This window comes from Mirounga leonina, unplaced genomic scaffold, assembly GCF_011800145.1.
Source record: "Mirounga leonina isolate KUSES-001 unplaced genomic scaffold, KU_Mleo_1.0 Mir_115, whole genome shotgun sequence".
Lineage (NCBI taxonomy): Eukaryota > Metazoa > Chordata > Mammalia > Carnivora > Phocidae > Mirounga > Mirounga leonina.
Window position 1 is genome coordinate 43,558,021 of NW_023270268.1, and position 26,327 is coordinate 43,584,347.

At 34.3% G+C, this 26,327-nt stretch overlaps 1 protein-coding gene across 8 annotated transcripts in view; it reads right to left on the minus strand.

Moving 5' to 3' along the window:
• HLTF (helicase like transcription factor) overlaps window positions 1–26,327 on the minus strand; it is a 51,145-nt gene that overhangs the window by 9,738 nt on the left and 15,080 nt on the right. For 3 of the 8 annotated variants that reach the window (XM_034996546.1, XM_034996537.1, XM_034996527.1), the window contains exons 8-20: window positions 24,041–24,136; window positions 20,597–20,672; window positions 19,437–19,527; window positions 17,850–17,929; window positions 17,723–17,764; window positions 16,570–16,659; window positions 14,259–14,356; window positions 8,941–9,084; window positions 7,682–7,820; window positions 6,689–6,824; window positions 5,026–5,205; window positions 2,429–2,553; window positions 1,570–1,760 (exon numbers count right to left, since the gene is read on the minus strand). In XM_034996546.1, the coding sequence (XP_034852437.1) occupies window positions 1,570–1,760; window positions 2,429–2,553; window positions 5,026–5,205; window positions 6,689–6,824; window positions 7,682–7,820; window positions 8,941–9,084; window positions 14,259–14,356; window positions 16,570–16,659; window positions 17,723–17,764; window positions 17,850–17,929; window positions 19,437–19,527; window positions 20,597–20,672; window positions 24,041–24,136 (1,488 nt within the window). The remainder of the gene's footprint in view (window positions 1–1,569; window positions 1,761–2,428; window positions 2,554–5,025; window positions 5,206–6,688; window positions 6,825–7,681; window positions 7,821–8,940; window positions 9,085–14,258; window positions 14,357–16,569; window positions 16,660–17,722; window positions 17,765–17,849; window positions 17,930–19,436; window positions 19,528–20,596; window positions 20,673–24,040; window positions 24,137–26,327) is intronic. The other 5 variants (XM_034996581.1, XM_034996572.1, XM_034996564.1 and 2 more) reach the window with 3 other exon arrangements.

Sequence of the window (26,327 nt, forward strand, 5' to 3'; positions counted from 1 at the left end):
GTGATCTTGACTAACAGCAGGAGCTTGAAACAAGTATAATACAATTTGCCCTTGAACATGGGTCTGAACTACAGAGGTCCACTTATTTGAGGATTTTTTTTTCCAATAAATACAGTACAGAACTATAAATGGATATTCTCTTATGATTTTGTTATTTTCTCTAGCTTACTTTACTGAAAGAATACCACATATAGGGGCGCCGGGCTGGCTTAGTTGTAGGAGCATGCAATTCTTGATCTTGGGGTCATGACTGTGAGCCCCACATTAGGTGTAGAGATTACTTAAATAAAAACTTTAAAAAGAATACCACATATAATATGTAACAAAAATATGTGTTAACTGTTTATGTTATCGGTAAGGCTCTGGTCAACAGTAGGTGATTAGTAGTTAAGTTTATAGGAGTCAAAAGTGATATGCAGATTTTCAACTGCACAGGGGGGTCAGCACCCCTAGCCCCTGCAACTGTTCAGGGTGAACTGTACTATTTGCAGACAAGTAAAGAAACCATGAATAACAGTATCTTGAACCTAACTACAATACAGCACACTAGTTGGAACTGTCCTTTAGAAGAAAAAAAATTTCCATCTGAATGGCTTATAAAGCTAGTCTTGACCTGTTAAATCCTATCAGGCTCATTCAAAGCAATATTTGTTGTGTCCATTCATACCAAGACATGCTAATAAAATCTCTCCTAAATAACTATATACCAAATACCATTACAAAAAAAAAATTCTGAAACTGAAAGAATGTTTAAAGTCAGTATGGTGGGGTTACCTTTAGGGAGGAGGGAGAAGGTAACTGATTGGAAGGGGACACAAAAAGACCAGGGTAATAGTTACATGATTGTGTTTACTTCATAATTCACTCAACTGTACAACCATGACGTGCATTTTTTTCTATATTATACCAATGAAAATGTAAACAAAACAAAACAAAACTCTACCTCAGCTGAAGAACTGCTTAAAGGATTATTCCACTTCAAAAAATTCTACCATACATAAGAATCCAGGCTTACCTTATCTAACAGCCAATAAACAAACATGGCAATTAAGCCCATGAACTGTGGCGAAGCCAAAGTGAGATGTGCTGTATGTGTACAATACCACCAGACTTTGAACAATTTGCCCTTGAACATGGGTCTGAACTACAGAGGTTAAACTACAGAACTACAGAAGTTAAAAAATCATGTAAATTATCTCAATAACTTTTATATTTTAGATATATTGGATAAATATTCATTAACTCCGTCTATTTCTACTAGAAAATTTAAAATTACCTTTGTGTCTCACATTTTTTTATCTACTAGACAGCAATGATCTCAACAAAAGAACTAGGATATTGACTGATCACGCCTCTAAAAGCGTACTGTCTTCTTATGTTTAAAAGGGCTTAATTGTAAGAAATATATCACTATGAAACACTGACATACATAACTGACCATAAAACGTGCACTAGTAAATCCAAGTGCAAAACTCTTAATAGTCTGTTGGACTTGGGTTTCATTACACTCAAGACTGACTAGTGTACCACTCCATCAAACACTGAATCTGTACCTAGCACGAAACTAACCTGCTCATTCTGAATGACTTGGCAAATACAGGGTTTACAAAAGACATGTGCACAATGTGTTATGACAGGAACTGTTAAAGAATCCAAGCAAATTGCACATTCTTCATCAGAACCTGAGCTCAGAATTAACTTCATCTTCCTTATTAACTTCTTTCGTAGTTCTTCAGGTGTATCATTTCCTAGAGAAAAGGCTGAAAAATTAATTTCACAGCAAGATCTGTAATATGACTAGACAAGTTAATCTTCTTATATAGGGAAAAGTTTTGCTTGGGCAGTCTTTATTTAGGCTTTTTCTATCACAGGAAACAAGCATGATTTAAATTTAAAGAAAATTCAGGGGGGCCTGGGTGGCTCAGTCGTTGGGCGTCTGCCTTCAGCTCAGGTCATGATCCCGGGGTCCTGGGATCGAGCCCCACATCAGGCTCCCTGCTCGGCGGGAAGCCTGCTTCTCCCTCCCTCACTCCCCCTGTTTGTGTTCCCTCTCTCGCTGTGTCTCTCTGTCAAACAAATAAAAGCTTAAAAAAAAAATTAATTTAAAGAAGATTCAGAGCTAAAATAGTAGCTAACCCACATAATATACCTTACACAAAAGCATCATCACAATCTGCACATACTACCACAGAATAAAAGGCAGATCCAATTTGAAATGACCATCTAAGAGTATCTATCACTGGAAATACTGGAAGACATCACTATTATTCCATTTCATTGGTAAGAATTTCTAAGTATATTCCACTGGTGTCCCATTCTAAAAACAATGTCCATTTGACAAATAAGACACTATAGGCCATATGAAAAATTTCATTCTGATTTAAATATCCCTAACAAATATAACAGTAAACAAATCACATCTACTTACCTGAGGGACCACTGGAAGACACTGTGTTTGTAAGAAGGTGAGTATGACAACAAATCTGCCGCAATCTAAGCAAAAGACCCAGGACATCTGCATAGTGCGCAAGGACAGTCCCTTCATTAAAATACCTAGTGGTAAAAAATGCTAAGTATTATGAAGACCTCTAAACAATATTATTCCCGATTCTGAAACAGTGGAATAAAAATGGCATTGTTCTTTTCTTCTCTGAAAATCACTTCAAAACTACCTTTAATGTGAAACCATAAGAGATTTGTAACCATAAAGCAAAATATATGAGAAATGGCTGCCAATTGCAATAGAAGTCGAATAGGAAGATGCTGAGAGATAGGACTACAGATCTCAAACAGACCTGCCAGAGCACAATTCTTCAAAATACATAGCAAGCCCTGAGGGGAAAATCAAGTTCTTTCTTGTGCAAAAACAAAAACAGGGTGCATGGCTGTGATCTGAACTTGCATGGACAAGTTTTATACCAAGGAAAGAAGGCAAGCTAAATAAGGAAACACAATAGACCTACTGTGTTTTCAGAAAAGATTATGGGCACAAGATTCCACATTATAAGGAACCCTACAGCTTCTGATCTTTGTTGTGTAAGCACAAATAAAACTTAAAACAACTCAGATATAACCCTGAGTCATAATTAAATAGGGATACTTCCTACCAGTCTGGGACACAGAATGCCCCCTCCCCCCGTTCATATTAACCTCCTGCAAATAGCTAGGCCAGAAAGAACTCAAGACATTCAAATATAAGTAATAATCAGCAAAGAGCAAGGGAGGAATAAATGGCAGTGAAAGAAAACTCACCAAAAAGTGTTGCCATAGAGCAAATAAAAATTAGGAGCAAGGATACTGATCGCACTCCATCATGAAATCTCGCTCATATTATCCAGCCACACTTAACTCTTTGTGTTCTTCAAGCTCACCAAATATTCTTTCAACTCAGGGGTTTACATTTGCTGTTCCCTCTGCCTGAAATATCTCCTAACTCCATTCTCTTTTAGATCTTTTCCCACATAGAACCTTCTCAGTAAGGTCTTCAGTGAATACCCTATTAAAACAGTTTCAGCACTCCCTATCCCCTTTCTCGGCTTTAATTTTTTTTTCCACCAAATTTAATTTTTTAAAATTGTTCCCTGCATTAAAATATAAACTCCTTGAGGGTGGAGATTTTTATCTATTTTATTATGCTATATCCCAGTATGTGTTACACAGGCACATACTAAATTTTGGTTCAGAGAATGAATATGAAAGAAATTTCAATCACCACTGCAAGATTTTGAACTAAGAAATCACTTGCTTAGTAAGAACAATCTTTTTCAATCTCTCTAATTTCTGTTAAACCTGCTCTGTATTTCAATGAAGTGCTTGAATTTGAAGATACCCCTATTTTCTCAGCACAGTTCTGCCTTCACTGTCTCCTACTCATTCTGGTCCCATGGGCACTCACATCAAATATGTTCTCGCTTGGACTAGAATTTCTCACCTTCTACCAATCCCCGATCCCTTTATTATCTGCTTCATTAGTTCCTATTCCCAGATTTCATGTGTTGTTTGGAAAGTCATATTGACTTCTACATGTATCCAATTCTACATCAAGCCTATCTACCACACTAAGAACCTCACAACTTTTTAGAACAGCTGTTAATCCTGCTATCTTCCTCAATTTCTCACACTACACCTTTCCCTGCAGATACCCTTGCCTCATTTTTCACTGACTACTCTTTACCCCCCACTAGGCTTCATTTTCTCCACCAACTGGCTTTATTCTCTTCTCTATCTGTAGTCTCTTCTATGCTCTCTTCTCAAGGCAGTTAACCCAAAGAAAATGCAAAAAATTGACAGAGCAACAACTATCAATCCTATGTACCAGTCTCACTTTCTTCTTCCTTTTGCAAACATCATGAAAAAGGGTCTACCCCTACCTACAGCTGCTACTTCTTTGAAATTCCCTTACTCCTACAATTTGGTACACACCTCAGTATTCTGGTGAAACTATGCTAAGAGTTTAGACTGGTAACTTCTGAATCACCAAATTAAACAGCTTTTCTAAGTCTCTGCATCACATGAAACTACTGACCATTCCCTCTTTCATGATTATGCTTTCATGGGATTCTCCAACAGTTTTCTTTACATTTTTTTTCCTAATTCTGTCCTTGACAGAATCTTCTACAGTAATTTCTCTTTATTTCCCTATTTCTTAAATACGGACATTCCCCAAAGTTTTGTTCCTTAAATAGGTTTATTATCTCTCACTATATATATATATATACACTTCTCTCAATGTTTTTATCTACTCCCATGATAAAGAGCCTGGAATAGAAGCAAGCAAGGTCTTCTGACTAGCCACTCAGAACTTGCCATTTCATGTAAACTTTTATTTCCTAACTTAAGGAATAACTTACCTGTAAATTATAATACTATTTCATTTACTTCAACTAATTTGTAAAAAGGAATTTAAATAAAGAAGCAAGTTATCTTTCAGTATACTTCCGACTTTCCTCACATTTCTAAGAAATACTATTTAAACAGGAAAGAAAATAAAAATTATTTCCTAAAATGGCTTTCTTTTTTCCATACCTTCCAATAGTAGCTCTGCCTTCATTTTTCACAGACTGATAAATTTTTCTCTCTTCATCTGAAAGTGTAATGTGCTGAATAAATACTTTACGTTCTGGTAACTCCAAAACAGGTTTTCCTTTAATTTTGCTTGTCTTTGTTCTTCTTAGGGTAATATTTTTAATTAGGGATTGTAAACGCCTAAGTCAAAACAAAACAAAGAATTACATAACTTTTTATTTCTATATAAGTTGATTCAACAAGAACAAAAAAAGAGTATTTTAATATATTACTATTTTAGAATCAAAGTAAAGGTTTTTCTTTAAAAAAATCTGTTTTGAGTTCTATCCAATCTGATAATCAGACATATTCTACCAATAGAAAATTATAATAATGCATTCATTGCCCTCAATTCATTACCTGTCACAGTTTAATCTTCTTTTATCCTGTCTTTTTCTTAACTTCTCCCCATTTTTCTTCTATTCACTAATTTTTTTACTTCTCACTTCTGTCAACTACATCACCCAATATTCAACATTCACATTAAGTATCTACACAAAGTAAAAGGCATTATACTAACATAAAACTATAAATGTGAGGAAAGATCTTACCTTCAAAAAGATTTTTCAGTAATATGAAAATCAAGGTACAAAAATAAGTAATTTTTACAAAGTAAAGATGCCAAAAAAAATGAAAACATGATGTGACTATTCAGAAGAGGGAAATATGCCGTCTAGGTTCTACAACCTTCACACTCCCTTCTCAGTATCAGAAAAAAAGGAGGCACATCAATTCTTTAAGGAAAGAAAGGTTTTTAAGGAAAGATTTTTCCTGACACTGAAATATAAATACAATTTTTCTTAAATTAGAATTTACATAGTTGGTTCTGAGAATCAAGCAGTTTTACAAACTAGGTTGGTGGCTTTTGAACCTTTTTCACTGTAACCACAGTAAGAAACACATTTTATTCCATCCAGCAAACGTATATTATCAAAACACATACACATATAACAGAAACCTTTCACAAAACAGTACTTACTATGTGTGAAGATTTAAATTTCTTTAAATCTTCAACTCTATTTCATTTTCTTTTATAATGCTAGATGCCATCTTTATAAGGATTTCACAACCTAATGGATCCCAAACTCTGAAAAACCACTGCTCTAGGCAAAAACCTTAAGCCACATATTAGCCTAGTACCCTGTGAAATGGCTATCACTAAGCTGAATTTCACTTATCTGTCTCCATGAGAAAGAACTTGCTTTCTTAAACTTTTGCTGATGCCAGTGTATGTCATACCATTCAAGTATCACTATATAAAGCTACATAAGGTAAGTTGTGAAAATTTAATGCATATTAGATCCTCAGGGCATACAGTTTTTCCTGTCATTGTTTAATCAATTAATGGTGATTTTGAGGGCAATAGCAACACACAAAGACCATAAAGCTCTGCCTTTCCTTTCAGTTTGACTAAAATCAAAGAAAGGGAAGGCTTATGTTTTACTTGCAGTGTCTCCCCAAACAAGAATCACTAGGTTCTAAGAGCCAAAGGCATTAAGCTATAAACGCTCTTGGGAGAAGAAAGACAACAGTGAAGTTAAAATAGTAATCAAAGTGATAACTGGTTCAAGCTGCTTACAGTTATTTGTTGCTAATTTTAATCAGTTTTCATGAAATTACTTACCTAAGTCCTCCTTCATCTCCCATTGTGACAGGACGCTGTATTGTTCTATGCCACCATTCTCTATCAAGAAATGGTTTAAGTTTTAAAAAGGAAAGAAGAGACCACAAGTCCTTTAAAGAATTTTGAATCGGAGTACCTAAAAATAACAGAAAACTGTTGTAACTCTATAGTATATCCATGTGACCCAATCAGAGGAAACAACCGTTGAAAATGGGCATTCTGCACCAGGCACACCCACTAACTATCAAGGTATAACTATAATCCATTGTTAAACATATACGCAACTTTAAAATACAGTTTTGCTCTAATTTTAGCTCTCACTTGCCATACTAACAAAGAAAAAGACCACAGGTCCAGTAAATTCAACTTTCTCCTTATCCAAGAACATTTATTTGATTTTAAATCAGCAGTATTAGCAAGAAGGAAAAATGAAACTGCCTGTATTCTCATTCTCTTGCCTGTATTCTAGTAGAGGTGTCACAAGTAGCAAACAGGCTTGGCTTCAAGATGAGAAACAGAGAAATCGAGACTCTGATTGGAGAATTAAAGTGTCTAATGAATCTCCAAAGTTTAAAAAAAAAGTCTAGGGGCACCTGGGTGGCTCAGTCATTAAGTGTCTGCCTTCGGCTCAGGTCATGATCCAGGGTCCTGGGATCGAGCCCCGCATCAGGCTCCCTGCTCGGTGGGAAGACTGCTTCTCCCTCTCCCACTGTCCCTGCTTGTATTCCCTCTCTCGCTGTCAAATAAATAAAATCTTTAAAAAAATAAATAAAAATAAAAATGAAAAAGTCTAGTGGTTGTTCCACAAATTGACTATAATTCAAATGTTGCCACAGCATGGGCAACTGTGAAAAACAACTCAAAATATTTTATTAAATGACTTCTTTGATTAATTATGGACAAATTTTATATCCCTGTGAAGTTTACAAAGTTACCTCACTAAAACTTAATGATATATGAGAATTAATTTTTTAAAAAATATAACCTTTTTACCTGTTAACACCCATCTTCTTTCTGCTTCTAAATCAAGTACAGCTTTTGTCTGCTGAGCATTTGGATTTCGGATGGCATGTCCTTCATCCAGGATCACTCTTAGCCACCTTATGCTATGTAAAGGACTATCACCTTTAGTCTGAAATAAATGTTTCATGTGAATTAAAAACACAGGAAAGTAAAATAGTACTTCCTATAATTTGGTAAATACAAGTTATTATTCTTTAATACCAATACTTACTCTGTGGTAGATACTGCTTTAAGCACTATATACATTAAGTTATTGAATGCCCAAAAGCTTATGAAGTATTATTATTTACTCATTTTACAAATGAGAAAACTGAAGCACCAAGACTGGAAGTATGTTGCTCAAAGTACCCCAGCTAAGAAATAGCAGAGCTACCATTTAAACCTAGGCAGTCTAGCTCTCTATTGAGACTTTGGTTCAATACACTGAGCTAATTCTGCCTCAGATCAAAACAGTGATGAAAGAAAAATTTTCAGTTGTAAGAATTATTTGAATACAATATAATTAGTTTCTTTTATGTTGAAGTTAATGTTCTTACTGGAAGATCGAAATTTTGACAATAAGGTTTTTTGAAAAACATTTTAACAATTGGAATTACAGGCAAACAAACAACAATTAAACTTCTAAATTAATTGGGAAACTCATGAACTTAAAAAATGCTTATTTTTGGGGCGCCTGGGTGGCTCAGGTCATGATCTCAGGGTTCTGGGATCGAGCCCCACATCGGGCTCCCTGCTCCGCGGGAAGCCTGCTTCTCCCTCTCCCACTCCCCCGCTTGTGTACCCTCTCTCGCTGTGTCTCTGTCAAATAAATAAATAAAATCTTTAAAAAAAAAAAAAAAAGCTTATTTTTAAGCTGAGATAATTATTAATCAAATCATACTTGATTTGATTTAGAAAATCTGATTTAGAAGATTTGATCAAGAAAATAATATTCTAGAATACTAGAAAAAACAAAATTCACTTATAAAGTGCTATATACACTTAGTTACAATTCCAATGTAAAACTGTAACTTCAAATGTCCTAAATGGAAAATATTCCTAATTGCTTGAAGAAAGTTCAACCTTTTTTTTGCAGAATATTAAAAGACAATTTCCTATTTTACTTCCTACATATTCTTAAGTATTTAGAAAGAAAGGAAGAGTATAAAGTCTGAATTTTAGAACACTTTAGAAACCTGAAGCATACTTCTTAAATTCAACTTCTGAAATATGAGTGTCAGCATACTTACTCCATAGTCATGAGTTAAAATGTTGTATGTAGTCAAAACAATATCCTGTTTTGAAAGCAAGGTTGGGTCTCTTATACGATCAGGACCATAATAAACATAAAAATTCAAATGCACATCTGATTTTATATGTTGTCCAAACTGGTCCTAGAAGAAAATTAGAAATATTTAAAATAATGAACAGATTAGTGTCACGTTTGATAAACTACTGTCCTGTACACAAATCAAACTACTAAAATTACATAAAATCAAATTTCCTGCAATCTAAACTAAAATAACAACAATGATAATAACAATACTATTATTTTATTGTCAGGAAAATGGACATATATGCAATAATAATGCATTATATAAATTTTGCTTGGCCCTACCAATGAGCAGCCACTTCACTTTTAGGAGGAAAAATTAACCAAATTTCTTTAAAACTGTAATTTTTAAAAAATTTAATATTTTAACAGAAAGGATCTTTAATGCTTCCAGTTAGTAAAGTTTGTAATATCAAAATTAAACCTTAGAAGAACAACCAATATTCTCAAGAATGTAGGCAGAGATTCAAGCATAGTATCCACTTTCATTCATTTATCATAAACCTACTATTTGCCAGTTCATCAACCAGAAATGTAGTAAAGCTAAAAAGAAAAATAAGACCGGGTCCTAGCCCTCACTGAGGACATGATCTGTTTAAAACACTTGACTTTTTCTCTCAAATCTGAGATTCTGAGCAGGAAAAAAAAATCATGGTTAGATTGGGGGAAAAAAAAAAAAAAGGATACCAGAAAAACAAAGCTGAGAATCTATTAGGTGAGAGATGATAAAGCGCTAAAGTATCAAGGTAAGAACAGAATGGGAAGGACAGGTGTAAAAGAAAGATACCAAGAAAAAGGGACTGATGGGACTTGAGGACTAATTAAATATGGGATATGGAAAAAAAAAAAGGGAGAAACAAAGAAGCCTCTGATACTTCAAGTGAGTGCCTAAAAGAACTGTATGATAAAGATATAAGGCAGTTGGTTGTTTTTTTTTTTTATAGATTTTATTTATTTATTTGACAGAGAGAGAGAGACAGCGAGAGCAGGAACACAAGCAGGGGGAGTGGGAGAGGGAGAAGCAGGCTTCCCGCCAAGCAGGGAGCCCGATGTGGGACTCGATCCCAGGACCCTGGGATCATGACCTGAGCCGAAGGCAGACGCTTAACGACTGAGCCACCCAGGCGCCCAAGATATAAGGAAGTTTAAAAAAAGAAGGGGGAAGTTTAAAAAAAGAAGGGGAAAGTGGGTATAAAAATGAGAAAAGAAATGGGGTGCCTGGGTGGCTCAGTCAGTTAAACGTTTGACTTCGGCTGGCTCAGGCCATGATCTCAGGGTCCTAGGATCAAGCCCCATGTTGGGGGTTTGTGCTCAACCGGGAATCATTCTCTCTCTCTCCCTCTCCCCCTCCCCCTCCTCTAGCTCGTGCTCTTGTTCTCTCAAATAAAATCTTAAAATGAGAAAGAAATCGTAAGTATTATTATTTTAGACATTTAAAATTCTTGGACACTACAGAATGACTGGACACATATATTAGGAATATTTACTTATTTATTTTTAAAGATTTGAGAGAGTGGGAATGTACAAGTGGGGGGATAGGCAGAGAGGGAGAGGGAAGGGAGAGGGAGAGAGAGAGAGAATGAATCCTAAGCAGGCTCTCCGCCAAGCGCAGAGCCAAACACGGCTCAATCCCAGGACCCGGAGATCATGACCTGACCAAAATCAAGAATTGGACACTCAACAGGAATGAGTCACCCAGGCACCCCTACTAGGAAAAATTAAATATTGATCTGTAATACAATGCAGAGATGGACTTTACAAAGTTATCAGCAGATAGTACATGAAGCTATAGGAATGAGTAAGATTTTCCAAGAACAGGCATAATGAGAAAAGGAGGTTAGGGGCAGAACCTACAGAATGGCAGTATTTAAACAGTGGGCCTGTTTTTATTGGGGTAATTTAAAATATTCCAGCAAAGAGAAAAATAAAAATAAAGAAAATGTGGCAGACTTTTGAAATTCTTGAATCTTGTTAAGTAAATGCAGATCTCATTAAAAATTTTCCTAATATTTCAAAAAAGATACCATGCCTTGGAGGGGGGAGGAGGCAGACTAAATAGAAACCATGGGAGAAAAATAGTGGTCAGAAAGTTGGGGAAGCAACAAAATTGGGGGGCAGGGGAAGAATAGCAAAATTTCCAGAAGGAATAAAAGGCTGATTTTTTAACTTGTAATTTATGTTCATTCCCACTCTTTACAGAAAGTTTTCAAGATGGCTTATAAAATAAAACATAACAAAATGCCATTACAAGAAAAATAAAAGTCAGGGCAGAGGAAAAGACAAAGGGAACTCACTGGACATGGCAATAATGGGGTCACTGAAGGCCTTCACAGTTTCTATAGAGGGTGGGAGCAAAAACCAGACTAGTATGGGCTAAAGAAGAGAATGATACCTGAAAGAGTAAAGGCAAAAATACTAAGAAAGGATAAAACATGAAAGAGTAAAGGTGAAAACACAGAGAATTTTATTAAGAAATCTGGTGGAAAAGGAAAAGCGAAAGAATTCAATATGAGAAAACTGAATCAATGGGCTGCCCTGAAGTGGAAGAGAACAAATTTGTGGCAGGATTAGACCTGAAATAGAAAAAAATTAACTTTCTAGAGAAAGAACGATAGTATTGAGTTTCTAGTCACTGTGCTTCAGTTGTGTGTGTGTGTGAATAAAATATGTGTTATTTCATTTTCTCTTGGGAAGATAACTTGTCCAAATATCCAGAATAAGTATGTGGTGGAAGTGGGATTGGTATCTTAAACCTTTAACTGGACTCTCCCCTATCTGAAGACAAAAAAAGGATGATAAGGTAGTTCTAGCCTGCTCATTAGGGTGCTATGTCATTTACTTGGAGGCTAGGAAGAGAGTAGGTTATTGAGAGATTGAAAAATTCTATTTTTTTAAATTTTTTAAGAGATTTTATTTTTATTTATTTGACAGAAAGAGAGACAGCCAGAGAGGGAACACAAGCAGGGGGAGCAGGAGAGGGAGAAGCAGGCTTCCCGCAGAGCGGGGAGCCTGATGCGGAGCCTGAGCCGAAGGTAGACACTTAACGACTGAGCCACCCAGGTGCCCCTCTAATTTTTTTTAAAAGATTTTATTTATGCATTTATTTGAGAGAGAGTGTGCATGTATGCATGAGCAGGGGGAGGGGCAGAGGGAAAAGCAGACTCCCCGGCTGAGCAGGGAGCCCGACTCGGGGCTCAATCCAGGACTCTAGGATCATAACCTGAGCCCAAGGCAGACGTTAAACCGACTGAGCTACCCAGTCACCACACAAAATTCTAATTCTTGACCAGGAATCCATATATGCCCAACCATTCCTCATTCCTTTAAAAATCAGTTTTTTCCAAAAAAAATAATAAAAAAATAAAAAATAAAAAAAAATAAAAATCAGTTTTTTCCATAATCTCATTAGGCAAGACTTTGCCAAGGTTTCCTCTCTGAAGTTTATATTATCTAAAATTTTGTTTTTCATATATAAAATTATAATGAAATACTGATGACCCATTTTTAAAATACATATCCCCAACCCAAGCTCTTAAAGAATCACAGTTCTACTGTTTATACCCCCATTAATACTTGTAAACCTCAGACTGAAACTCATTCTAGTACCCATGTATTGGCCTTCCCCAAATGCACTACATCTCAAAAGAAAGAGAATACTTTTGTTGGAATAAAAAAAAGAGCAAGAAGGAACTAACCCTCACTCTGGTCCTAAGAGGAAAAATGACACACTAATCAGAAGGTTTAATTTAAAAAAATATATATACCAAAAACTTAAAAAGATAAGAATCGAAGAAGGCAAGAGTACATAAAAGTCAAGAAGTAAAGAAGCATAGAATTTGACAATTAGAGAATAACTACTAATCTTTTCCAAAGCAATTTAGAGAACAAGTGGCAGAAGCCAGATTACAAGTAGTTAGTAAGTAAAATCACAAAGTGAAAATTAAACCCCAAAAGTTATGACAGTAAAGGAAAGGATAAGAGTAGCCAACTTAAAGGTGAGACATAATCAAGAGGAAGTATTTAAAAATGAAAAAGATCCAAGTATGTTTCATGAAAAAGCCAGTAGGAAAAGACTAACCAGGCAAAGAGAAAAATAACATAAAATGCAAAGGTGGGAGAGATGGAATCCTATGTACAGACTGAGGTAATGGTCTTACAAAGACTAGGACCTCTTCCACCTCGGAGATTAGAGGAGGAAAGGTCAGGAGAGATGCAATAACCTTGGACGTGGCAAGAACAGAAGTTCACATCCAGTGGTCTTTATGTTCACAATGCTTCTAATAGAGTAGTTATTTCATTGTAACATGCAGCTTGAAGCTCAAACTAGAAAGGAAACATAACCAAGCTGCTCCTTACAAATAATACATCAAGAGGTTCCATTCCAATGTAATGTTTTAGAATAGAAAAACAATCTGGAAGGGGGAAAAAAAAAAGACCAAATTTTTTGGTGGGTAACCTTAAAAGCAGAGGCAATAGAATCAGAATGTTGGAGACTATATCCTATCTCCATCATTTATTAGCTGGATGATCTTAAGCAAGTTACTTAATTTCTGTGTGTTTCAATTTGATCACCAAGAAAGTGAGAATAATGGTTGTGAGAACTAAATGAGAAAAATCTATGAAAAGAGCCTAGGGAAAAACTGAGCACATAGGAGCTCACTAAATGCTACAAGTTGTTAATATACACAGAAGTTAGTGTAGTTCTTAGAAAAGAGTTTTCAGTAATTCGTAAATGTAGCAGTCCTAAATTATGTATCTTTCCTACCTTGTGGGACAGAAATGGCAGAGAAAGAAGTACAAACCTAATCTTATAACAATTAATGATGTTTCTTTCTCTACTATAAATCTTCAAAAAATTACTTCAATTGAGTAAATAAAATCCCAATTCACCCAACAATTATTTTAACTTAAAGTGCTGACCAAGCATTATCTTTCCCAATGATGACTCTAATAATACTTTTTATCATACAAGACTAAAATATAAATCATGTCACATTTTTAAAAGGCTATGAAGAGGGGCGCCTGGGTGGCTCAGTTGGTTAAAGCGACTGCCTTCGGCTCAGGTCGTGATCCTGGAGTCCTGGGATCGAGTCCCGCTTTGGGCTCCCTGCTCAGCGGGGAGTCTGCTTCTCCCTCTGACTCTCCCCACTCTCATGCTCTCTCTATCTCATTCTCTCTCTCAAATAAATAAATAAAATCTTTAAAAAAAAAAAAAAAAAGGCTATGAAGACTTACAATCCAGTTGCTTAACACAGAAAGTGGGCAGATGATCAGTGTTGTTCTTGGTCTCTCTTCAACATCAGTTTTCTTTGAACCCTCCACTGCAGATGCTCCTGAAAGAGTGAATCAGTTGAGAGGCTTTAGTTTTCTTCTCATATATATGAAGTCAATAAAGAGATGACAATATGTGCCTTTATGAAAAGAGAAAATAGGAAGAACTAAAATGAAGTAGATAGACTGTTATTTCCAGCCATGATGAAGTAAAAGGAACTAGAGCTTACCCTGTCACTTTATTTTTTACCTTGTCACTTTTAAATCCACACAGTGATTACTTATGGGGGGAGGGAGAGAACTGTTATTGAGAGGGGACACAGAGAAAAAGTCTGGAATATCTCCTGATATGTATTTAAGTTATTCATAGTTACTCATTAAAATAACATTTGTTTTATGCAGTTTTTGGAAACTGTACTATAGTTAATATGGTAACCAGACTCCAAGATATCCACTTTCTGACAGTCACAACGTCATACAGTCTCCTCCCACAATCTACTAGGGTGACAAATAGGATATGGCAAAAATGGTGGTGTATCACTTCTAAGATTAAGTTATAAAGGATGCAGTTTCTGTCCTGGGTGCTCTCTCCCTCTCTCTGACCACTCCCTTTGGAGGAAGCCAGCTGCCATGTTGCAACAATACTCAAGCGGCCTATGAAAGGACATGCTATAATTTTATTTTCCATTCCCGTACTGGACAGTATTTACATTATTTCCAATATTTTTCTAAAATAACACAGCAGTGAAAACTACTTTTTCATAGCTACATATCTAGGTGATATATCTATCTTCATTATATTTGGCCTACTTGCTGCTCACCATGGTAATTTATACTCCCATCCATAGTGCGTAAAGAGTTCCTGTTGCTGTACAACCTTGCCTATACATGGCACCCTGTGAGATTTTTAAATGTTTGTAAATATAACAGGTGAAATGGTATCTCTCTGTTCCTTTAATATGATTTTTCCAGTGACTGAACCTGCACAGCTTTCCCTGTTTATTGGTTATGTTTTCTTTCCTTAAACTGTATAATTGTATTCTTAGTGGCTATTCTCCTACTGGACTGTCTTTTTCCAATTGATTTGTAGAGGTTCCTTTTTACACATTCTAAATACTAATCCTTTGTAAGTTACACTTACAAGAAATATCTTCTTCAATCTTATCATTTTTCACCTTGTTTATATTGCACTTTGATGCATGAGAATTTAAAATGTAGTAGAATTTCATCAATTTTTCCTTATGACTTCTTGTGTCAAATTTAAGAAAGCACTATGATTTGTCTCCACTCACTGATTTTTCTTTCTATTCTGCTTTTCTTCCAGAAATGTGCTTATTTTTTTTCACAGCTATGATTTTTTTAAATTTCTCTCTTCTATTATGGCTATGTGCCTGCAACAAGGCACTTTTTGAGAGTGAACTTAATTCTATCTGAATTCTAATTCTATCTCAAAAGAAAATTCCACATTTCTTAAAATTTCTAAAATTAGGGTCAAGAAGTATTTGAAATGCATATTATTTTCAACTCAATTAATTGTCTGATTCTTAGACCAAAAGTTAGCTCTTTTTTCATCATTCTGTGTTGGGTCAAATTTCATCTCCTTAAACAGGTCCCTTTCATCAATCAATATTTCACTATCCTTCTTTATTTTATTCACAATGTCTACTATTTAAAATTACCTGTTCACTTGTGTATGTTTTCCCATCATCAGATATAAGCTCCATGAAATTAGACTTCTGCCTAGTATATCCCCAACATATAAAATACAGGAGACTAAGTTACAGAGATACAGTAACTTGTCCCAGATCTCCTTAACCTTAGAGTTCAAACTCTTTCCTTCTCAAATATTTAGATTCTTATATAATGTTTTCCTCTGAACTACAAAATATAAAATTATAATAAAGATCACTAGCATTCATAAGTAAAAAACAAATTCTACTCATGCCAAGAACTGAATCTTTATTATAATTTAAATAAGTTCAAATTAAATTAGGTTTTAAAGAGCCATCAATTGCTCTGGACCTTCACTAGAAGAAAACATTTCTGCTATTCAGATGAGTAAAGGATCTCTTTTCCATATTTTTGACCTAACTAAAATAAACAGAATAAGAAAAGGTACTAGAAGAACACATAAACATGCACTTCCAAGAAAAATGGGATTATCTTTTTCTTTTCTCTACTTTCTAAACTTCTTGCACCATGTTTTCATAACTTTAAACATTAAAAATTTTTTACACTGAAAAACAAAAGCTAAAAAACCATGAGATTTACTGACCCTTTTTCAACATTCTCCTTTTTGTTGTAGGGGTAGATGAAATAAGTGCACATGCAAACTCTGCATCTTCTTTAACCTTAGAAGATCCTGCTAAAATAAAACCACAGAATCATTAAGATATCTGAAAACTAATTCTCTCCTATGCTTAGGTACAGGTACCTCCTGAGAATAGGAAATAAATACAACACTTCCATACTCCAAATCTTAAGAGTGTATATTATTCAATAAAAACAAAATATCTGGTGACCAAAACTGCCTGACACTAAGCATATAATTCCAGCTCAAAGAAGGAATATAGTCACTTGTCATGAAGTGTTACTTCTCTTGAGGAAGAGATGTGAAAGTAGGAGCAGCCACATGCAAAGTGATTCAGCTTCCAGGTGGAAGAGTATTCTCAAGGAAACAGGTGTTTGACTTCTAATGATGAGGCTGCCAAATTTTCATTATCAGTTGGTGGTAATGAGTAATTTTCCAAATGCAATACAATTTCTCAACTAATTAGGAATACAGTACCATCCAGTTTACAAGAAAAGAAAATAGTTATGTTTTAAAGATAAGGAAAAAGTAATGATACTGACTGGTTACTTTTACAGCTATATGACAATGCGAACAGTAATATTACCAAGATGGTGCTCCCACTCAACTTCTGTAATTGTAATTTGTACATATAAGATTTTATTGGAGTCCTTTAATAAGCAGTTAAAATTACTTTGTTTAAAGTTAGTTTAAATATTTCTTAGATTTTAATTTGAAACTAATCTTTCAATTTGCCTCATTCATTTACCACCCTTAATTAGCTCCAAATGTAAACAGCAGTCAAGTGTAAGACCTATTACTAAAGAATCCAAGCTAAAGAGATATAAACCTATGGAGTTTTACTTTATTTTTTTTATTTTTTTAAAAGATTTTATTTATTTATTTGACAGAGAGAGAGACAGCCAGAGAGTAAACACAAGCAGGGGGAGCAGGAGAGGGAGAAGCAGGCTTCCCGCCGAGCAGGGAGCCCAATGCAGGGCTCGATCCCAGGACCCTGGGATCATGACCTGAGCCGAAGGCAGACGCTTAACCGACTGAGCCACCCAAGCGCCCCTGGAGTTTTACTTTAAAATAATCCTTAAGTGTAGATTATGTATACTGAGATTTATATACGTACCTTTTACTCTTTTAGTCTCAGACTGTGCATTTTTCAGTTTGCCTACAACAAAACCAAATACAAAAATGGTCACACTGGGAAATTAGAATATAAGACACAGTATCAAATCAAGTCCATTTCATATTACCTTTCATTTTCTGTGGCAATTCACTTGCTTCATTTTCCTCTGAATCACTGCTTTCATTGTACTGGACTGCAGTTTTCCTTCTAAAATATACACAAATTTTTTATCAAACCAAAACAAAATGGGATATGAAAACACAGGTTTAATACATGCACTACATATGCTTCTGTGTTGCCTGGTTTTTGAAAAAATTTCAAGGAAAATTTGACAAGTGAAAGTAAATTTGCTAAAAGCATTTTGCTTTCATATGCAGATGCATTTACTATACAAAATACAGTACCACTATTATTAAATTTGAAAAGGTCAACCATCCTAAAATAATCATTTTTAATACTGAGCTTAATATCTGGCAATTCAAACAAAACACCTATATAAAACTAGAACTAAAAAGAAGTAACTCTTATCAAAATATAATGAAATGAGCAGCTAAGATGCAAAAATATAATTCTCTCACAATGAAAAATTTTATGTATTTTGTGTAGAAACAGTACATTACAGTGGTTAAGCACCTAAAAATAATGGACTTTGGAGTCAGACCACCTAGATTCAAATTTCCATTCCTCTACTTATTTGCTATGTGACTTTAGGGAAGTCACTTAATATTCTTCTATGCCTCAGTTTCCTCTTTTGGAAAACAGGAATAAAAATACAATTCACTTCCTAAGATGTGTTACTACATTCAATGCCCCTAAAATAGTACCTGTTGCACAGTAAACATACATGTATTAACTATCATATATGTGTTAGTTTTCCCCCCACATCCTCCTTACTATTTCCATGTCCTTTAATCTTATCTGGTCAACCTAACAGTGCTGTTCTCACGCTCATGGTCAGTTAAGAGTTGTAAGATTTGATATCTAGATGAGAAACAGGAGTCCTGGTTTTGTGCTCAGTTTAGATAGGTATTAATGATAGAGAACAATTAACAAAGCACCAGTTTTGAGATCTTTACTGAACTAGCTAATAGAGACTCAGATTTGTGATCACACCTGCAGATATTATGGTAGACAATACAACAAAAAGTCAAGTATTTAGATCTACTTCTGAGGGCAAATGAAATTTACGAAGTTAACAGATTCAAGTTAAATTAGAGGAGCATTATGTATTTTATTCAAATTCTCCCTCTAGTCTACATTAATATAATACTCTCTAAAATAACTTCATCATATCTTATTTCTAAAGGTGAAATGACAAAGAACTGAGATGAGCAAAGAGTGCTTCTATCAAATCATCTAATAGTTGTCAGTTTTCATCTCCTCAAAATATAAAGAAAACTTCTAAAATCAACAACAAAAAAAACTTGGGAGCTAGATCTTAGTTCCTATGTGAAAGAAATAGAAAAGTGGTAGAAAGGTAATTAATTATTAAAAACTACCAATTCCCTTTTATAGATCAGTATTACTTTTCTTCACCTATAAAATGAGAACACCTACCTGCCTAAATCAGTGATTTTGCAAGTTTCAAGTAAAAGAATGAATTTGAAAGAACTATATAACTGAGATAAATGGTCATATCTCTCTCCTACATATAAGAAAATGGAAAAAGAGTTTAAACAAACATTACACACAATCAAACCATAACAGAGTTTACCTTTTGGGGCGAGAGCTAGACAATTCTGACTTGGGATATTTATTCTTTCCCTTGACATCTGAAATACTGGGTTCTCCACTACATCTAGATCCTTTCATTTCAAAGAAAAGGACAAATATACAGAGTATTAGTAAATTACCTTGACTAAGAGTATCCTTCTTAAAACCTGGGTTTTCCAAATCAATAGTTCAACTTTTTTTAATATCTTCATTCTTTTCTTTTCAATCAGCCAGCTCATCTCTCTACCCACTCACCACAAAGGTCTATACCATACTGGATCCTTTACCTAGATTCTTAACTCCTTTGACTCCCAGATGATCTACTTCACAAAAAAAATCGAATGCTATCTTCTATCAACTCCTAATTTTCCTACCTTTCATTCCCTCAATTATCTATATTTTCCATCAACCTTACTTCCTTTCCTTCTAATGCTAATTCACTTATCTATTCTCTTGCTCTCACTGCCCCCACAGAGGCCTACAAATTCTTTCCATGGTACCCAAAAGCTATTCCTAGCCATGGATTTCTTTCTCAATGCTCCCCTGTGCAAAAAGCCCTTCAATTCTGCCTTCATTTCCAACTATTTTTCTATTTCTATTTCAAACTTAGCAAAATACATAATAGCACACAACTGTTATTTCCAATTCTTCACCTACTATTCTTATCTTAAAATATTTTCAGTTTTGCTCTGCTCTAACCAATCTTCAAAAACTAATTTTGTGAAGGTCATTAACTGCTAACCCAACTATGTAACTGCTAAATCCACAGTTTCTCCTCTAACTTCAGAATCTGGCTCTAACCTATCTTTCTACCCTTATCTGCTATTGTCCATGCACATTACATTGTAATTACCATAAACTACTCTGAGGTCTCAGAACAAAATACGCATTATGTTGCTATCGTTTTGTTTTTTTACTGCCCTTTCATGTGACTTTTTCTCAAACAAAAATGTTCTTGCCCAGCTTCTCTGACTGGTGTACAACCACCCAATTCCATCATGACCTCCTTGATGAAATTTTTCCTGATTACCAGTTCTCATGAGATTCTTAGAAAAAGAGATCTTAAAATTTTTACATGTTACAAAGCCAGAGCTCGAATTATGTCATCAAACTGGAAAAATTTAAATTAAATATGGGGTCATGTTCAAAAGTAAACTTTACCTTTGATTAGTCCATCTGCCTTTTCACTGGTATTGTTTCCTCCAAGTTTCATAGATTGATCGTTAACATTACACTCCTGGATGAAAAGGCATATTTCTTACATAGCACTGCTGTCAGTTTTAAATAAACTTAAAATGCATCCTTTATACTGCTTTACTTTACATAATAAAGATTACTTAGATTGGTACTCCATTCTGGAGCAATGCGGGGAGGTGCATTAAGTGAAGAGGAAAAATAAACAAACAGATTAAAAAATTTTCACAGGTATCTCAAAAGAGAAAACTAATCAGTCTTTATCTTTTCAAAAGGAATACAAATGGCAAAACTCAATTATAAATGGCATATAATTACTGTAAGAAACAACGAACATGAAATAGAAATTTACTTTAGAATTAAAAGGAATTCTCAAACTATAAGCTTTTAACCAAGAGTCCCTACTCAGTAAATAACTTATCTTTAATGAGGCTGCCATTGCCATCCTTGCTCTCTGGAATTCCCAGGATGGGTAGCTCCAATAGTACAGGGTCCAGAGTCCCTCCTATCATACTCTATTAGGGATTTTCTTGCCAACCCTGACTTCTTCTTTTTCCCTTCATGTATATCCCTTTGTTTCAAAATGAATCTATATATCTATATCTATCTATATATATACACACACACACGAATAATATACACGTGAATACCAAAACTTCTGTAAAAGTAAAAATTTACATTTCTTTGTAAAAAATGTTTACATGAGTCTAATAGGGCAGGGTTCCTCTAATCTTTAATTCTTAACTTCATTCTGTAGGTACGAATAACAAACGCCAATTGGGCTGAATTTAATTCTTCCCATTAAAAAAAAAAGTAGGTGATTTAGTCATATCGAGTAGAGATTAGGACTTGGGGGGCAGGAGTACAAAGTAATTTTTGCTGAGATTGGGATAAGAAAGGATAATTTGATTTTAGTATTAAAAAAGTACATTTGAAACATCTTATAAAATCCCACCAGTTAAGTTTTACTAAAAATGTAGGTGAAAAGATCCATCCCCTTCTAAAGGTATGAGTCTAACTAAGCTGAAAATTTTAAATGTAACGTATCTAAAAATATGTAACTAGGAGTTATTTTAGGTAATTTATTTGTATTTTCAGAGCTCAGTATATTTTATTTTTAAATTTTTTTAAATTTTTTATTGTTATGTTAATCCCCATACATTACATCATTAGTTTTAGATGTAGTGTTCCATGATTCATTGTTTGTGCATAACACCCAGTGCTCCATGCAGAACGTGCCCTCCTCAATACCCATCACCAGGCTAACCCATCCTCCCACCTCCCTCCCCTCTAGAACCCTCAGTTTGTTTTTCAGAGTCCATTGTCTCTCATGGTTCGTCTACCCCTCCAATTTCCCCCCCTTCATTCTTCCCCTCCTGCTACATTCTTCTTTTTTTTTTTTCTTTCTTAACATATATTGCATTATTTGTTTCAGAGGTACAGAATATTTTATTTTAATCAATGTCAAATATTTACATTATTTAAGACTGCATAGCCATTATAAAATTATTAAATACACTGCAGTCCAAAGTTGCCATTTTTATTATGGCAGTATTACACCTTTCCTTTTTTTTTTTTTTACAAGCCAAATGATTTTATTTTTTTCTCCAAGTTTTCATTTAAACTCTAGTTAGTTAACAGTATAATAAGTAGTTTCAGATGTAGAATTTAAGTGATTCATCACTTATATCCAATACCCAGAAGAAATTGATATTAAAAATGCTTTCCATCAAATGTTCTACCTTACTTCAATAATTAGTTCAACCATTTATATTAAACAACATGCAAAAAAGAACCTAATAGTTTATCCACAAATGATGTCCATTACATTACTCTTTTTTATGAAATGATTTTGCTTAGCAAGTTTTTTCTTCAGAGTTCAAAATTAAACCTTCTACAAAGTCCAACCTAAGTCATATTACACTCCAATCTAATGGAACTTAAATCAATGACATTTCACTCTGTAAGCTTGGAATATCTAAATCTATTTAAAACCGTGTAATATTTTTGTTGCAATAAATTCTTAGCTGGAAATCACATTTTCAGCCTCAATTTCAATAAATGTGACAAACCAGATATACTAACACCTTCCTGCTACCTAACACCTTAAATTCATGGCTGATTTTCGGGGGACAGAGTGTGGGGGAAGGCTTTCCTGATAACAGATAATTTTTTAAGCTGATAATTGCTACTGAAGCTGTAAGTAGTCTTAGGTGGTGGTGTTCTGTTTTAGTAACAAAATGTAGGAAGCACAGAATGTAAAGTATCAAACTACTCATGGTAAGGAATTGAATCTCAGATATTTGACAAGAGAGTTAAACTCCCAACAAAAGTACAAAGAAGGAAATGCAACGAAGGTGCAGAAATTAATAAAACAGACTCTTCATAAGCAGTGGCAGGAAACTGATACGCAGCCTCTTTGAAAACTAAAAAAATTAGAACAGCAGTACAGAAAAGTCCAGAGGTATTTTGCATATACTTTTTGCTCAGTTATTCCCTAATTTAAGTTTTTTGAATTTTAAGCTGAAAATGGAAAATAACTGCTTCATTCTAATAACATTTACTTTCCCCATAAAACTAATTTTTTTTAATTCTTAGAAATGGAACATAAATATATTATGTTTATATGCCATATGTAAAAATATATATAAATTAAATATCAAGAAGGTCACCCATGTTATCATCACTAGGACATAATTATCACTATGTATGACTACATTCAGACTCAGACATACATAAATACGCCTTTCCAAAATGAGACTTAATTCTATTCAAAATGTGTCCCTGGCCTTTTTTTTTAACTAAAAAATATCATAAAAATAAGTGTTCTTCAAAAATAGGATTTTATAGTTGCAAAATATTAAATTTTAAGGCTACATAATAACATAACTCTTACCTTACTGTGAGGAGTTTCTTTTCTGCCTTTAAATAATGCATAGGGGGAAAAGTTTGTACTTTTATCTCTGGAAAAAATGGATTTCTGATGACTTCCTTCCTTCCATTATTTTTTTTAAACAAATTAATTTTTTTAAGTAGACTCCACACCCAGTGTGGAGCCCAACACAGGGCTCATACTCACAACCCTGATATCAAGACCTGAGCTAAAATCAAGAGTCGGATGCTTAACCAACTAAGCCACCCAAGCGCCCCTCTGATAACTTCTTTAGTTTCTCTGAAGTGGCATTACTGAATCACAGATCATAAACACTTTTAAGATTCTTGATACATATTACCCAATTACCCTCAAGAATGTAGTACACAATTTTCACTCTTTCAGCAACACGTAAGAGAGGCCATTCAGCATTTCTCTAAAAACACTGCATGTATTTTATCAATTTTTTGGCAAATTATTTTTCAATGACAAAATTAAAATGAACCAGAGACTTTGGAGAAAACACACTAATACTTTACCTTCTTCAGCTGACTTTTTTTAATTCTTTCAACAGGAAGAGGTTTGCCATCATGGAAGTTGGTAAGAATTACTGCAATGGCTGTCAGAGTTTTGCCCTTTAAAGATGTTTTTAAAAGACAAATGGTCAGACTCCGAAACTCAACTGACCAGAGAACATTCCAAAACCAATTGTAAAATCAAATGGGCAAATATCATATAGCATTCAAGGCCACAGAAGCATACTATTATATTAAATAATCTATGTATTAATAAAAAGAATTCTGTTGATTAAGAAATGCTTTCGCACACTGTATTACTAAGAATTATTAAATGGTTTACTCCATAAAATACTATAAGCATCCGTGAGAAATATGATTCTACTGGAAGACTGCTGGTTATAAGATTTTATGTTTAACCCTGAACTAATAACTTTATCATCAAACTACAACTTGCTTGCCATGTAGTTCAGAGCTTATTTAAAATGATTAGTAATTCCAGTATGCACATGAGATAATCGATTATTTTATTAAATTTCATTTAAATATCACTGTAAAACTTAAAAGCTTTAACTTATCAACAAAGCATAAATGATGTATTTCTTGTGCATTTTTCTTAAATAGAAGCATGTAATTTTTCATTACTTTCCATAGGCGAATTTATAATTAGCAACACAGAAATAACTCTTTGGCAATTTTAAAACAGTTAAAGCAGCAGTTTCCTAAGTGTAGCCCACAGGTCCTAGAGTTTCCCAGGACCCTCTCAGGAGTATGTACAAACCTATTTTCATAATACTGCTAAGGACTAAGCAGCTGGCAGTACATCATACTAGTGGTCATTGTATTCTTAGCTGCCAAATACTTTAAAAAAAAAAAAAGCTAGTTTTAAGAATATTTTATAAGAATATTCTTGATGAAGCAGGACACATGAATTTTATTAAATCTTGCCTCAAGTACACACGCAAATATTCTAAGTATAACAAGAAGGGAAGAACACATAAAAATACTTTTGTTGCACACCAAAATATGACGGTTATCTAGAGAAAAATGACTTGCGAGACTGAGGTTACAAGCTCAACTATCACCATGCATCATCATTTTTTCATGCATCACTATTTTTACTTGAAAGAATGACCAACAACCAGTTATTCATGACTGAGTGGCAGACTTTTTTGAAAAATGAACAAAGTACAGCTATTTTCAAGGGAAAATAATTGACAGATTTGTTGTAAATGATAAAATCTGAACTTTCAAGCAAAAATTAAGAATGTTGGAAAACTTGTATCTGACACCATGAGCACAGCAGCTTCCCAAAATGCAAATGCCTACTAAAATTAGCAGTAATATCAAAGAATATAAACTTTTGATACTATATAATGAAATGCATCAACATCTGGCAGATCTGTGTAACTCAATGAACCAATATTTTCCAAATAAGCAATGCCTGATGTTATGAAATCATGCATGAGCGCAATATCCATTCAGTGTGCAAGCCCACCAATGGATTTTAATGCAACAGAGTACAAAAGCTCAGATACAATTTTTAAGTTCGACATTATAACTGTTAACCTTTAATAAACTAGTACTTGCTTAATTTTGTTGTTGTATCAAAGAATTATACAGTTATCTAAAAAGACTACTTTTAGAGGCGCCTAGGTGGCTCAGTTGGTTAAGCGACTGCCTTCGGCTCAGGTCATGGTCCTGGAGTCCCGGGATCGAGTCCCACATCGGGCTCCCTGCTCAGCAGGGAGTCTGCTTCTCCCTCTGACCCTCCTCCCTCTCGTGCTCTCTCTCACTCTCTCGCAAATAAAATAAAAATAAAAATTAAAAAAATAAAAAGACTACTTTTAAAATACTCCTCCCATTTCCCAACTACATATCTGTGTGAGGACTAATCCTTATGTACCTATACCAAAACACCTTATCACAACACACTGAATGAAAAAGCAGTTATGAGAACTCAGAACTCATCTCTTAGGCCAAACATTATAGAGATTTGCAAAAATGTAAAACAATGCCAGTCTTATCAAAATTACTTTTGTTTTGGAATAGTCCCTTTTCATTTAAAAATATGCTATGTATGTTAATAAGTAATGAGTTTATTATTTTTAAATTACTAACTTAAAAAATTTTGTTTTAATATCTAATACTATAAATATTGATACAACCCACAAATACAAAAAGCTCTTTGGGATTGTCAAAAATTTATAAAGAGTATAAGGGTTATGGAGACTAAAAAGTATAAAAACTGCTGGTATAAGGAATCATAAATGTATATTTAATACTCTGTATATCACAATACTGTGACAGA